Raw genomic sequence first — 12,360 nt, forward strand, 5'->3', positions numbered from 1 at the left:
TGTCTCTAGTTTAAAACCCTATGCCACCGAGTGCACTGATTTGCCTTTCACTTTAATTTCTTTTCCTGTGGAGAACACAAGGAGCTGCGGTCACATAACCAAGCAACAGACAATAACAAGAAAAAGACCCCTCCATTGTCAGGTCACAGGATTTTACAAATTCACTAAGAGCACCATCTGCTGGTACCAGGATATTTATTTTCCACTGTTCTAAATCTTTTCCAGCAGAAGCAGACCTATTAACTATCACTTCAAAAATAGTTCAGCATTTGTAAATTAGAGTTCAAGTCCAGACGTCTTAGTTCTTTTCACGTTACGTGACTAGAACGAGCTTTAGTGGTTTAACTTCATGAATAAACAGCAAGAAAATATATTTTTGATATAGGTTTATAGACACTCAGTCAAATTCTCCACTGATTTATACCCCTCACAACCTAATTGAAGTTAATGAGGCTGAATGAGGTGTGAAGCAGCACAAAATTTCATCTGTATTGTGTTGACATTGAATAATCTGCATCAACCATTTCAGTGACAAAATGTATATGAACAAAAGGGCCACGTTCTGCTAACAAAGCTGCAAAGTAAATTTTGGCTTATATTCTCCTCTTCCTACCTGAATGCCTGTTAACTGACATCCATGAGAGTTCTGCCTGTGTACAGTAGGAGGAGAAGAATATTGGATATGAGATCATCCATGCAACTTTGAAAGCAGAATGTTGCTCAAAGACAGGAAGTCTATCCTAGAGGAAATGTATACAGAAAAGGTTCTGGAAACTTTTTTCCTCCAGATTCTTCCTCGTGCTGACTAAGGAGGAGAAGGAGTAATTGGATCAGTGCTATAATGTGAAATTTCTCAGGACAAGACAATTAAATTTCCTTTCTGTAATTGCAGCCTCTCTGGATGTCCTATTGCTGCAGCAGAGAAACTGGCTAAAGCTCAAGAGAAGCATCAGAGCTGTGATGTGTCAAAATCAAACCAGGCATCAGATCGGGTTTTAAGGTATTAGAAATCACTATAATACTTAATACTATGCAAAATTCATCACACGTTAAATTAATCTGAGCATTTATATTTATATACGTTGTATATACATATATATCTCCCTTAAAGAAGAGTTTAGAATTAGGGCTTCTGGATCCAATTTTCTCAGCATTATTTCCCAACAAATTTGCATGGGGGTGGGCTGGTAATTATTTTGGCAAATACATGTAAAGCCTGAAAAGCTCATTTTTGTCTTAGGCATTGTTTGGTGTAAAGCTGACTGCTGGAGTGCAAAGTCTAAGAACAGTGTGAAAAAAAGTTGGTATCTTTTGGGAATAAACTAATATTTACCGGTAAGTCTTGTTTTCTTCAGCAGGCTTTTACTAGTAAATATCAGTTTAAATGAAGACCAGAAGCCCTACTTGCAGTACTAAATTGGCAGCATACCTTTTTATGGAAAAAATACCTGATCAAGTTTAGCTTCCAAAAACACTTAAGGGTTAGTTCATTGTCTCTGTTTTGCTCCCTCCCCCACAGAAGGGATTAAAGGAATGGAAATACCATTCCATTGGTTTAAATTTTGATGGAGGGAGGAGATTGAACTAATCTGTCATAATCACCCCCTCTCTCCATGCATTTGGGACTCAGCATTTATCCTATGCACAATCCAGCTCGGCACTATTAAATGCACCTAGCGCTGGGCCAGATGTGGGTGGAGAAAAATGTGGCTATTGGGGGAGCTGAGAGTTTAGGGAGCAGTGCAAAGGCATTGGACTTCTGCATGAGTGTACCAGCCCTATATTGATGCCCCAAGAGCTGCAGAATTTCACCATGGATATTATGATATCTGTGGGTTAGGATGGCCACATCCTTCCCTTCTCCCCATGGGAGAATTTGAAGGACTCTCCACAACTTCCAGCACACAGAATTTCCTAGGCCTCCCATAAGTTTCTCTCTGTCAGGTTATCATTTTGACCTAAATTTTAATAGGGTGACTTATAATGAATATTTCTTACTGTTAAAGGAGTCATCTTTCTTTGAATATTCTCTCAGTACTTCATCAAAATCTTGATGGCATTTTCCAAACCCTTGTGTTCTTGGGGTTGAGAAAACAGAACGATGTCCTGCATCAGGAAAGCTAACGGTTATGTAGTGAATTTGGATTTTTGTTTTTCTTTTCCCAAGTGTTTTCAGTAGCTTTATCTGTACCGGACCCAGTTCTGGTTTCACTTTTTTCAGACACTGTCCATGATACTTTACTCAACAATAATGCTTTTAATAATAATAATAAATATCCATTGAACAAAATCATCAAATCTTCATTAGCAGGATCACACACAGACCAAAAATACAGTGGCTTTCACTGCTCTTTAGAGAGAAGTCACAGGAGTCCGATGCCATGCAGAGGAGGCTGCTTTTCAAAAGCAGCATCTGGTTCTCTGGCAGACTCCTTAGACAGCTGTTTTGGCAGTTTTGCTTTTGCCTCTGGGTCTTTCATGTGTTTCAGATCTTGTTAGGCAGCCCGAGTATGACTGTCATCTCAGACACTACTTCCCTTTTACCTTTAACTCTTGGATCTATTTAAGATGAACGTCCTAAGGGTTGTCTTATAAATTCCACCCACAGTGATTGATTGGGGACTTTATGTGTTCCAAGTCTAAATCCTGTGAACTGATCTTACGCTTGTCTCCATCCCACCTGCATTCAAAATGTCTTCACTAATAAAAAAAGTCAAATTCATAGGATTTTTGCTCTGCCAAAAATTTTAGTTTTGTTTTGAATGTGCACTATGTGAATTGTATTTATTTTCTTAAATGAACGTAAACTATATTGGGCTACGCCGACTGAGGATCTGGCCCATTGTATTTTGTGAAAAGTGAAGAGAAATTTTCCAAAGGAGCCCAACATACAAAAGAAAATCAAAGGGTACGGTATGAATTATATAATTTCTTGGGTAATTTACACCTCAATCTCTTGTCTAAGTTCTATGAAAATGAATTCATCCAGAAATGCAAACTACTAAAAATATATTAGTATTTCTAGCTGTTTATTGTTTTCCGCTTCATCAGCCAGCAAGGCATGATGGCTCTTCTGCATGTGACTAAATTAGTGTTCCCCTGAATGCCCCTTCCATTTCCACGTTAAATTGTGGGGGAAAGAAAAAGGGCTTGATCCTCTGAGGTACCAAGCACCCGAAGTCTGCAGTTAATCACCCTAAACCCCTGTTAAAAATCAGTGGGCTTTTAGGATGCTGAGCGCCTTGTAGGATTTGCTCTCTAAGGCCCAGTCACACAACACTTTCTCACATGAGAATTTTAGACGGTACAGCCTAAGTCTGTATTAGCTTGCACTCCATCTCTTATTGTGTTGTGGGACTCGCCTATTGAATGTGGTGTGTGGAGCAGCCCCAGGAGTCACAGTTCCCTCTAAAGCCTTGCGTGCAGGAGTCAACAGGAGCCAGAGAGACTGGATGACAGTTCAGAGGCAAGAGGGACTGTGTGGGTGCTGTGTACGGATCTCCCCCTGAAGAGGCGGACCCCAGCTTCTTTTGTGACAGGGCAAACCACATGCAAATAGAATCATAGAATCACAGAAGATTAGGGTTGGAAGAGACCTCAGGAGGTCATCTAGTCCAACCTCCTGCTCAAAGCAGGACCACCCCCAACTAAATCATCCCAGCCAGGGCTTTGTCAAGCTGGGCCTTAAAAACTTCTAAGAATAGGGATTCCACCACCTCCCTAGGTAACACATTCCAGTGCTTTATCACCCTCCTAGTGAAATAGTGTTTCCTAACATCCAACCTAGACCTCCCCCACTGCAACTTGAGACCATTGTTCCTTGTTCTGTCATCTGCCACCACTGAGAACAGCCTAGCTCCATCCTCTTTGGAACCCCCCTTCAGGTAGTTGAAGGCTGCTATCGAATCCCCCCTCACTCTTCTCTTCTGAAGACTAAATACTGTCAGCAGAATTCAAAGGATGCTCCCTGAGTTGAGTAGAGCTCTTAGTGCCGTTTTTTACTTCCAGTAACTAGAAGAATTTGTCTAAAATTTCTACCGGTCTTTTTGTCTTTCTCTAATCCACCTTCCCAAAGAAAGTACATTGTTATATAGTGTAATTTCACAGGGAAGGAGAAACCCTTAAGTATTTTTTTAAAATAGAACTTTTCACCAGTTATATTGTTTTTAGTCACAGAATACATTTAGCACTATTATAATTAATTTATCCTAAGCTTTGCTCCAGAAAATATATATTGTTTGTCTGCTGGAAACAACCAAACCAAACAAATACAATAATATATTGCTGTCTCTTGAGTGCAATAAATAACTCAGATTTTCTAATCTGAACTATAAATTGTGCACAGACACAATAAACTGAACTGCATCTAACAAACTGTACATATCTTTAATTTCTAGGCCCATGTGCTTTGTTAAGCAATTGGAGATCCCTCAGTATGGCTACAGAAACAATGTCCCCACCACCACACCCCGCTCCAACTTGGCCAAGGAACTAGAGAAATACTCTAAGACTTCGTTTGAATATAACAGTTATGACAACCATGCCTATGGCAAGAGAGCCATAGCTCCCAAGGTGCAATCCAGGGATATATCCCCCAAAGGATATGATGGTAGGAGGTGCACACTCTTATACATGAGAGACAAGTTTACAGTTAATAATGTTGTTGTATATGTAAACTTCATAAAAATAAGACATACCTTCATGTTCATACAGTATTAAGAGGAATGCTATTCACAGCATGACATTGTTATGTTTAAGTTATTTTTAAAGACTTTTTCTAAAAAGCATTATTTTATATGGTGCTTCCTGCAGGATTGTTGCACTGAGAAGAGAACATCCTTAGCTATTCAGTTCTTGGGATGTACTGAGTCTGCAAAAAAATCTACAGAGGAGAGCCAGTCCTTGTGGCACAGTAGCAGTGTATTATGCTGCCATTTGGGAGGACCTGGGCGCATGGGTTGCATTAGGAATCTTGCTCTTGTATAGTAGTTTAGGAAACTCATAAATGTAATGTGCTTGCTCTCTGGGGAGAAAACATGGACCTCATTGCAATTCAGCCCCCTAGTCGTCAATTAATTAAAAGCCCCTGCTCACCTTATCCACATGAGGATTCCTGTTGAATTCACTGTGAGAACTCATGTGGGTAAAATGATCGGGATTTGGATGAAAGTGGCATCAACACCTGTCTCTGAGGCTATTTCTTCCTTCTGGGCAAGAGAAAGTGTGATGGTGGTGGCTGGCTGGCAGGGGAGAGGAGTTGGACCAAGGAACAATACCCCCTAGGGCCAAAGAATGAAGGGCTGGAGTTGTCCCATTTTGGGATATTCCAGACCTATCAGTATAACATCACAACATTCCCTTCCTCTCTTTCTTATGCAACATGGAACAATTTATTTTCTAGATAAATTCATCTTACAAGATAAAGTGCTTGGGGTTCCTCACTGACTAGCCTATGAAATCCCAGATTTTGTTTAGTAAATTAGGAATAAGTGTGGGTTAGTGGAACAGTCTCTGCTGTTGCCTCAAAACAGACTCTGATTTAGAAAAGTAGGTGAGTGGAGAAGGAGGAAATTGTAACAGCTGCTGTCCCCATCTTTCCTATGTTTTTTGATAGTTAAGTTTTCCTATGAGATCAGTAAGCAGGTTGTTTCACACTAGTAGAGAGGGTGGAAAAAGGCAGACATTTCTGAGTAAAAGTGCCTTAAACTCTCCAGTACCCACCCTCAAAGGAACAACTTAATAGAGATAGAGGGCTAAATTCTGATAAGTTACACCATTTAAGTCAACAGGTTTGCACTAAAAATTCTACCTATTATGTACATGCTCTGTTTACTCGCTAGAAACTGTGAATGAATATGTGTACGTGTTCTCGTGTAAACAGCAAGAATTTATCCTGTTTGAGGCCCCATTTAGCAAAGCATTCAAGCATTTGCCTAACTCTTATTGAAGTGAGTTGGACCTAAGAGCATGCTTAAAGCTAAGCACATACTTAATGCTTTTGCTGAATTAGGCCCTAAATGATGAAGGATGATAGGGAATTACTCTACTATCTACATATACTACGGGTTCTCAACCTATTGACCATTTTGGGCCACATATGCAGCTCTCTATGTGTTATGTGGGCGGCATCCACACTATATATACTACTTATGTGGCCCTGAGGATGTCACATGGGCCTCAGGTTGAGAACCATTGACATATACACTCATCTCCCATTGATGTAAATGAGAGATACCTATATGTATGGGGATAAAACCCCTTTGACCTTGAAATAGTATTGAGGGGAGCTTGCTTTGGATGTCAACATCTCAGTCAAAGAATGAGTAAGGAGTGATGGTAACACTTTTAGATACATGTGGCTCGGTAAATTTCTTCTCCCCACCCCAAAGTGGAATAGGATGTTGTCATTCCTAATGGGCTTACAAACTTGCTGGGTGAAAAGCTGGTACTGTGTGGTGCATGTAGCTGTAAGTATAAAAACATGGGGTGAAATATGGGGTGAATTTTTGGCCCCACTGAAATCAGTGGATGATTTGTCATTGACTTCAATGGGGTCAGGATTTCCCCCACGGTGTTAAAACTAAAGTTCTATGGCTTTAGTTTTACGGGCATGAAAGGGAAGCAGCGATAACTTGCCAGTCTCAGGAAAAGACCTTTTCCTTAAGAAATGTTTTTCCTTAAGGAACTTTGCAGTCTCTAGAGCAGAACTGGGAAATTTATTTTTCAGTGAGTAGTAAATTCACCTAAAAATGCATTTTTCAGGTCACAACAACTATTCACAAATTTGGGTTGAATATTGTAAATAGTTTCTACTGAAAAAAATTAGGAAAAAAGAACATCAAAACTGTCAAAGCAGTTTATTTTGGCCATTTTGAAGTGAAATGTTTTGTCTTTGTTTTGAAAACATTTTGTTTTGACCATTTTCAAACATTGTGTTTTGACTTTTCATTTCAAAATGGCATTTTGGAATAAATATTCAGCAATGGACTCTTCAGTCTAGCAGAGCAAGGTATGACATGATCCAATGGCTGGAAGTCGAAGCATAACAAATTCAGACTGGAGATAAATCATACGTTTTTAATAGTGAGGTTAATTAACAATTGGAACAATTTGCCAAGAATTGTTGCAGATTCTACATCACTGGCAATTTTAAAATCAAGAGTGGATGTTTTTCTAAAAGATCTGCTCTAGGAATTGTTTTGGAAAAGTCCTATGGCCTGTGTTATATCAGAGGTCAGATTAGATTATCATAATGGTTCCTTCCGGCCTTTGAATCTATAAATGTTAGAAATTTAGCTTAAAAAAAAAAAAAGGTGAGAAACCCCAAAACCCAAAATTAAACATTAAAATGAAAGATGATGGCCAACTATTCCATTGTCTATATACACACTCATCTCCCATTAATCTAAATAGAAGTTACCTGTATGTTTGAAGGGGGAATACGCCTCCCCCTCGCCCTTCCCCCCCCCATTCAAATAGCATTGAGGCTAGCTTGGGAGGTATATAGTATGAACCCACTGTATACATTAGGGAATAAATTTTTGTTTTGAAGAGGTGTTATACATAAACTTAGTGGAGACTGGTAATTAATCAAAAGTTCATTCTGTCAAACACTGTAAGAGGAAAACAGAAATATGTATAGTATTAAGCGTCTGAAAAATGAGTCACTTGATGTTTGAATCTTTTAATTTTGAGGCAGCAACAGGCTTTGTTTCACAGACCATGAGGAAAATGTCATGGGGCTGATATATTCAGCAAATAAATTGATGTGAGTGGCATGGACTGTGTTCTTTTTTGTGTGTGTGTAAGATTTAATAAGAATTACACAAGGAGAGGACTCTGTATGTTGTATGCTATGATGCCTTGATGATGCTACAGAGAGATCATCTTATAAGGAAGAGGATTTGTTTGTTTGGCTTTATTTTCCCTTTAGGGACAACATCATAATGGGATACATTATAGGCTTATTTTATATGGCAGTAATGATGAGAACAGCTGGACCCAGTGTCCAGAGGAGTTCACAGAGCTCTGCAGGTGGGAGCTATTCAGGGATAGTGGAAAACTTGTGCAAACCCAGAAGTTGTCAAGCAGTCCTCCCTGAATTCTTTCCATCTCACTCCCTTGCACTGGGGCTCTACAGTCCCTGAAGAGCTCCTATGGGGTTCAGAAAAATTGATGGAGCTGTGGTTAACTTGAACAATAGAACTGGTACCAAGGCTGCTGGTGCTGGGGATAGAGGATGCTGGAACTGGGTCTCATTCTCTCATCAACCCCGTTTGTTTGGAAAGGACTGCATACCTTAATTTTGATGGGGCAGCTGCCACTCCCCAGCTTACTTAGCTATGGAGGAGCCTTTGGGATATTAGAGAAGCACTGACCCCACTGTCATCATCCCGTATGTCGTTCATCAGGGGAAAGTCAGAATCTTGGAAATGGAGCTGGCTGGAGCGGCTGCCTGAGAGCAATGTGGCTGTCGTTGATGGAAGAGATTGCTTTCTGCTTTCTGGTTCGCCACTCGGCCACAAAGCATAGGTGGATTACAGAAGTCCCAGCGACCCTGCACCATAGCAATGCACTAAATCACTATTTGGCTCGAAAACAGAACTGCAAAATGTGTTTTATTTTTTATTCGGACAATGTCACTGCCATTCCCCTTCTCTGCAGATGGATTTCACTCTATCTGAATTCACTATAAACAAGAGTCCTGAGTTTCTTTTTCAAAAGTAATGTGAGGTAGATAATCCAGGCTGCAAGAAGTGATTAGAAACTGTACAGTAAAGCTCAAGCTAAAATGACCACAGCCATTCACATATGCTTAATACATATATAATGCTTTTCACCCTCAAAGCGTTTCACAAACAATCATTTATTAATCCTCACAACACGCCTAAGATTAAATATTGTGATTGCCTTTCTACTAATGGGGAAAATGAAGCAGAAAGATCATGTGATTTTATCAAGGTCACAGAGGGAGTCTGTGTCAGAGCCTGGAAGAGTTTCTTGTGGCTAATCCTATGTTGAAAACTCTTTATTACTCCTCCCTGCTTTCCTCTCTCCCTCCCTCCCTTCCTCTCTCTCTGTATTGATATAGGTATATAAAATGTCTTATATTATCTCATATTTAATTTAATTTTAATCAACTCTCAAATGTCTAATATGGCTGCATTTTCCTTTTGCAAGTGATAGAAAAGGCATGTTATTTATTCGTTTGAAATATAGTCCTAATTTTGCGAATTACATGTGCAAAGTGGTTGCTGTTAAAAAGTCAACACTTACTATATCAACACAGTGGTAACTGAGATACTGTACTTATTTCCTGTTGTAAGTTTAGAGAATTAGTTGAGTATCTTGGCTACCAGAATGTAGCAACCATGGATAAATGCTCAGTTTTTAGTGACCAATATTGACTACTAGTTTCATAATGAAATTTGGTGTAAAATATGTCATGGGAAATAACTCACAGGATTATTATCTGTGAATATGCAGAAAACAACAATGATCTAAAGAATGCAAAACAAAAAGAAACTTCTTGAATCTTAACCATCCATTTCTTTAAAAAAAAAATCACACCTGTGTACTATGTGGGTTTCCTGAGAAAACTTCTGTATCTGCTATGAATTAAGCATTTTATTTCACTTACAGTAAACAATGACTTCATTAACTTTTCCAAAAATGTACAGACGAAAGGGATGAAGTAAGGAGTATAAGATAAATTCTGCATCAGACTCTCCTGTTCTGCTTTTCCAGGCAGAATGTAGTCCATAAAGAGGCTGTGCTCAAGGGAGCAGATTACTGCATGTATGTCTGCCGCAGCACACCTGAAGAGGTTGGCATAAATTGAAACTGTGGAGAAAGAGATCTAACTAGTGTGTTGACCCTTTATATAGGGCCTTTATATAGGACCCTCTGTCCAGCAATTACGCATATATTCTATAGCACAATGACATGGCATTGTAACACATTTATTATATTGTTCAGTATGATCTTTGCAGAATACAGAACTCCACCTTAAAGGGGAGAAATCACTATACCATGAATGCATGTATGTGTAACTGCTGACATTGACTTCTAGTGGGTGGGCTATCTGAAAAACTCTGGGTTCAATAGACCAACTGACATTTTTTCTCAGTCATTTATTAAAAAAATAATTGAGCCATTTATTATGGGCCAGGAGTGTGATTGGGTTTTTTTTAATTCCTTTGGCTATAAAATGTGAATATTCATGTTTTTTAAAAAAGCCAACAATATTGTCATGTTCTGTTTAAAGAAGAGGGGAATTAATTGTGCAGGCTTAAGCCTGATGTGGCGCTGTAGTGCTTTCTTGAGCATCCGTTGAGCCTTACAATGTGTGTCAATCATTATATAGTTAAATACACCCTTGTAGCCTGATTATCAGAGGTGCTGAGTGTACACGACTCCTGTTGTTTTCAACAGGAAGCTTTTGGTGCTCAGCACCTCTAAAAATCACACCGTTGAGCTCATTTATTTTTTCTGTTTATATTACATTTGCTTTAGCCTGTGAGGGCCCCACATCCATATTTGAACAATGCCTGCCCCTTCATTCTACGGCCACCTTCTTTTTTCCATTTAGTCCTCCTCCTTTCCCTTCTCATGACCAGCACAGTACTTGCCCTCATTGCAGAATGGAGGAACATTTTGGTCAATTTGAGATTACCAAGGATGTATGGCTAGCACTCTGGCCTGGAGATCAAGCACATTATCCTCCCAATGAGCTTGATCCCCACTAGCTCCAGGGAGTGGGATTCCTAAGGTCGGTTGTGAATCCGGAGTTAGCCCAATTTGCTGGTGCAATACCACTCAAGTGTCCTATCGTTATATGCCCACCTCTTAATAAAAGCGAGTGACCCAAACAGTCCCCGTACAAATATATAATCGGCTCTTACTATGGAATGAAAGCAGTGTTTCCCTGTGCCGTTGCTGAAATTTCATGCACCGTGTTTGTTTGCTACTTCTGGCCTGTTTGTCACTACGGTGTACAGTCACACCCTCCGGATTTATTTCTAATGGGATGTTTAACACATACCCGATTGCTTGGGTAAAGGACTCACGCACAAAATCATAGAATACCTGCATCCTTTTTGTTGCCTTTATTTTTTTAATCAGTCACTGTTGCTCATTATAGAATTCACCCACCGTAGACTGTTTTTCTTGTCATTTATGTAACGTGCTCGTACTTTTGAGTCATCCTTGTCCTATTTCTTCCCACAGCTAAACGTTATTGCAAGAACTCAAGCCCCACCAGCAGCACAACGAGCAGCTATGCCCCTAGCAGCAGCAGCAATATGAGTTGTGGTGGAGGCAGCAGTGCCAGCAGCACCTGCAGCAAGAGCAGCTTTGACTATACTCATGACATGGAGGCAGCACACATGGCTGCCACTGCTATTCTGAATCTCTCCACTCGCTGCAGGGAGATGCCTCAGAACCTCTCCACTAAACCGCAGGATCTCTGTGCCCGGGTAAAACTGAGCAATTACGTTTGTTGATGATGATACAAACCTCTAGCTTTGTGCCCCTGATAGGTCCAAGAGTCGCTTTAATGCCTCTTGCTTAATCTTTTTCTCAGAAAGAACAAAAATGTGGCAGCTCTGCTAAGGCAGCAAAATAAAAGACAAGGATGCAAATTACTCATCAGTAATTCTTGAAATCCAGATCAGTGCTTAGAGTTAAAATGGTGCTGATAAAATGTGTTGTTCTCTGTTTTAATTCTCCTCTTACTGATGGGGTCTATAGTAACTATGGAAGCTATTTAGGTTGCTTAGGTGGTATTAATTGCACTAAAGAATTTTTACTAACACTATCTGATTTATAATTGTAAGAAAGAGGATGGTTTAATAATGTAACTTCATGTATAAATCATACATGGGCCCTAAGGTCTTACGATCTAGTACAAAGGAAATTTGTGGTATTGTACACAATGTTGTCTTACCGATCCAGAATATAATTGCTCTCAAATCGATTCATAATACGTTTGAAACAAACAAAAAATCCTCCAGTGCAGATAACTTTTAAGTTGCATAACAGTAATAATGCAGTATCACCAGTGCTCTATAAAGTGTTAGTAAATTCTCAATATATTATTAAATGGCAACACTAAAACAAATAAAGTAAAAAGATTTTTATATTACCCTTTCTGTATTAAGAAAAACAGTAGCATTATTAAAATTCATCCAAATTGTAAAACTTTTATAAGAACCGTTTTATTTTGTTATAACCAGAATAAATCTTAACTCTGACATCTGAGGACAAATGACTATTTAAAATACACCAGCAACCAATAAAGTGCTACCTATAGGAGGCCACTAGATGGCTAAATAGACAGATGCAGTGCAGGGGGAACAG

At 39.4% G+C, this 12,360-nt stretch overlaps 1 protein-coding gene across 20 annotated transcripts in view; it reads left to right on the top strand.

The window, feature by feature from the left end:
* Positions 1 to 12,360, top strand: part of MYT1L (myelin transcription factor 1 like) — a 379,271-nt gene that overhangs the window by 281,863 nt on the left and 85,048 nt on the right. For 18 of the 20 annotated variants that reach the window (XM_084622401.1, XM_084622382.1, XM_084622383.1 and 15 more), the window contains 3 exons: positions 893 to 1,000; positions 4,398 to 4,609; positions 11,230 to 11,477. In XM_084622401.1, the coding sequence (XP_084478527.1) occupies positions 893 to 1,000; positions 4,398 to 4,609; positions 11,230 to 11,477 (568 nt within the window). The remainder of the gene's footprint in view (positions 1 to 892; positions 1,001 to 4,397; positions 4,610 to 11,229; positions 11,478 to 12,360) is intronic. The other 2 variants (XM_084622387.1, XM_084622390.1) reach the window with 2 other exon arrangements.

This window comes from Lepidochelys olivacea (genome assembly GCF_965140295.1).
Source record: "Lepidochelys olivacea isolate rLepOli2 genome assembly, chromosome: 3".
NCBI lineage: Eukaryota > Metazoa > Chordata > Testudines > Cheloniidae > Lepidochelys > Lepidochelys olivacea.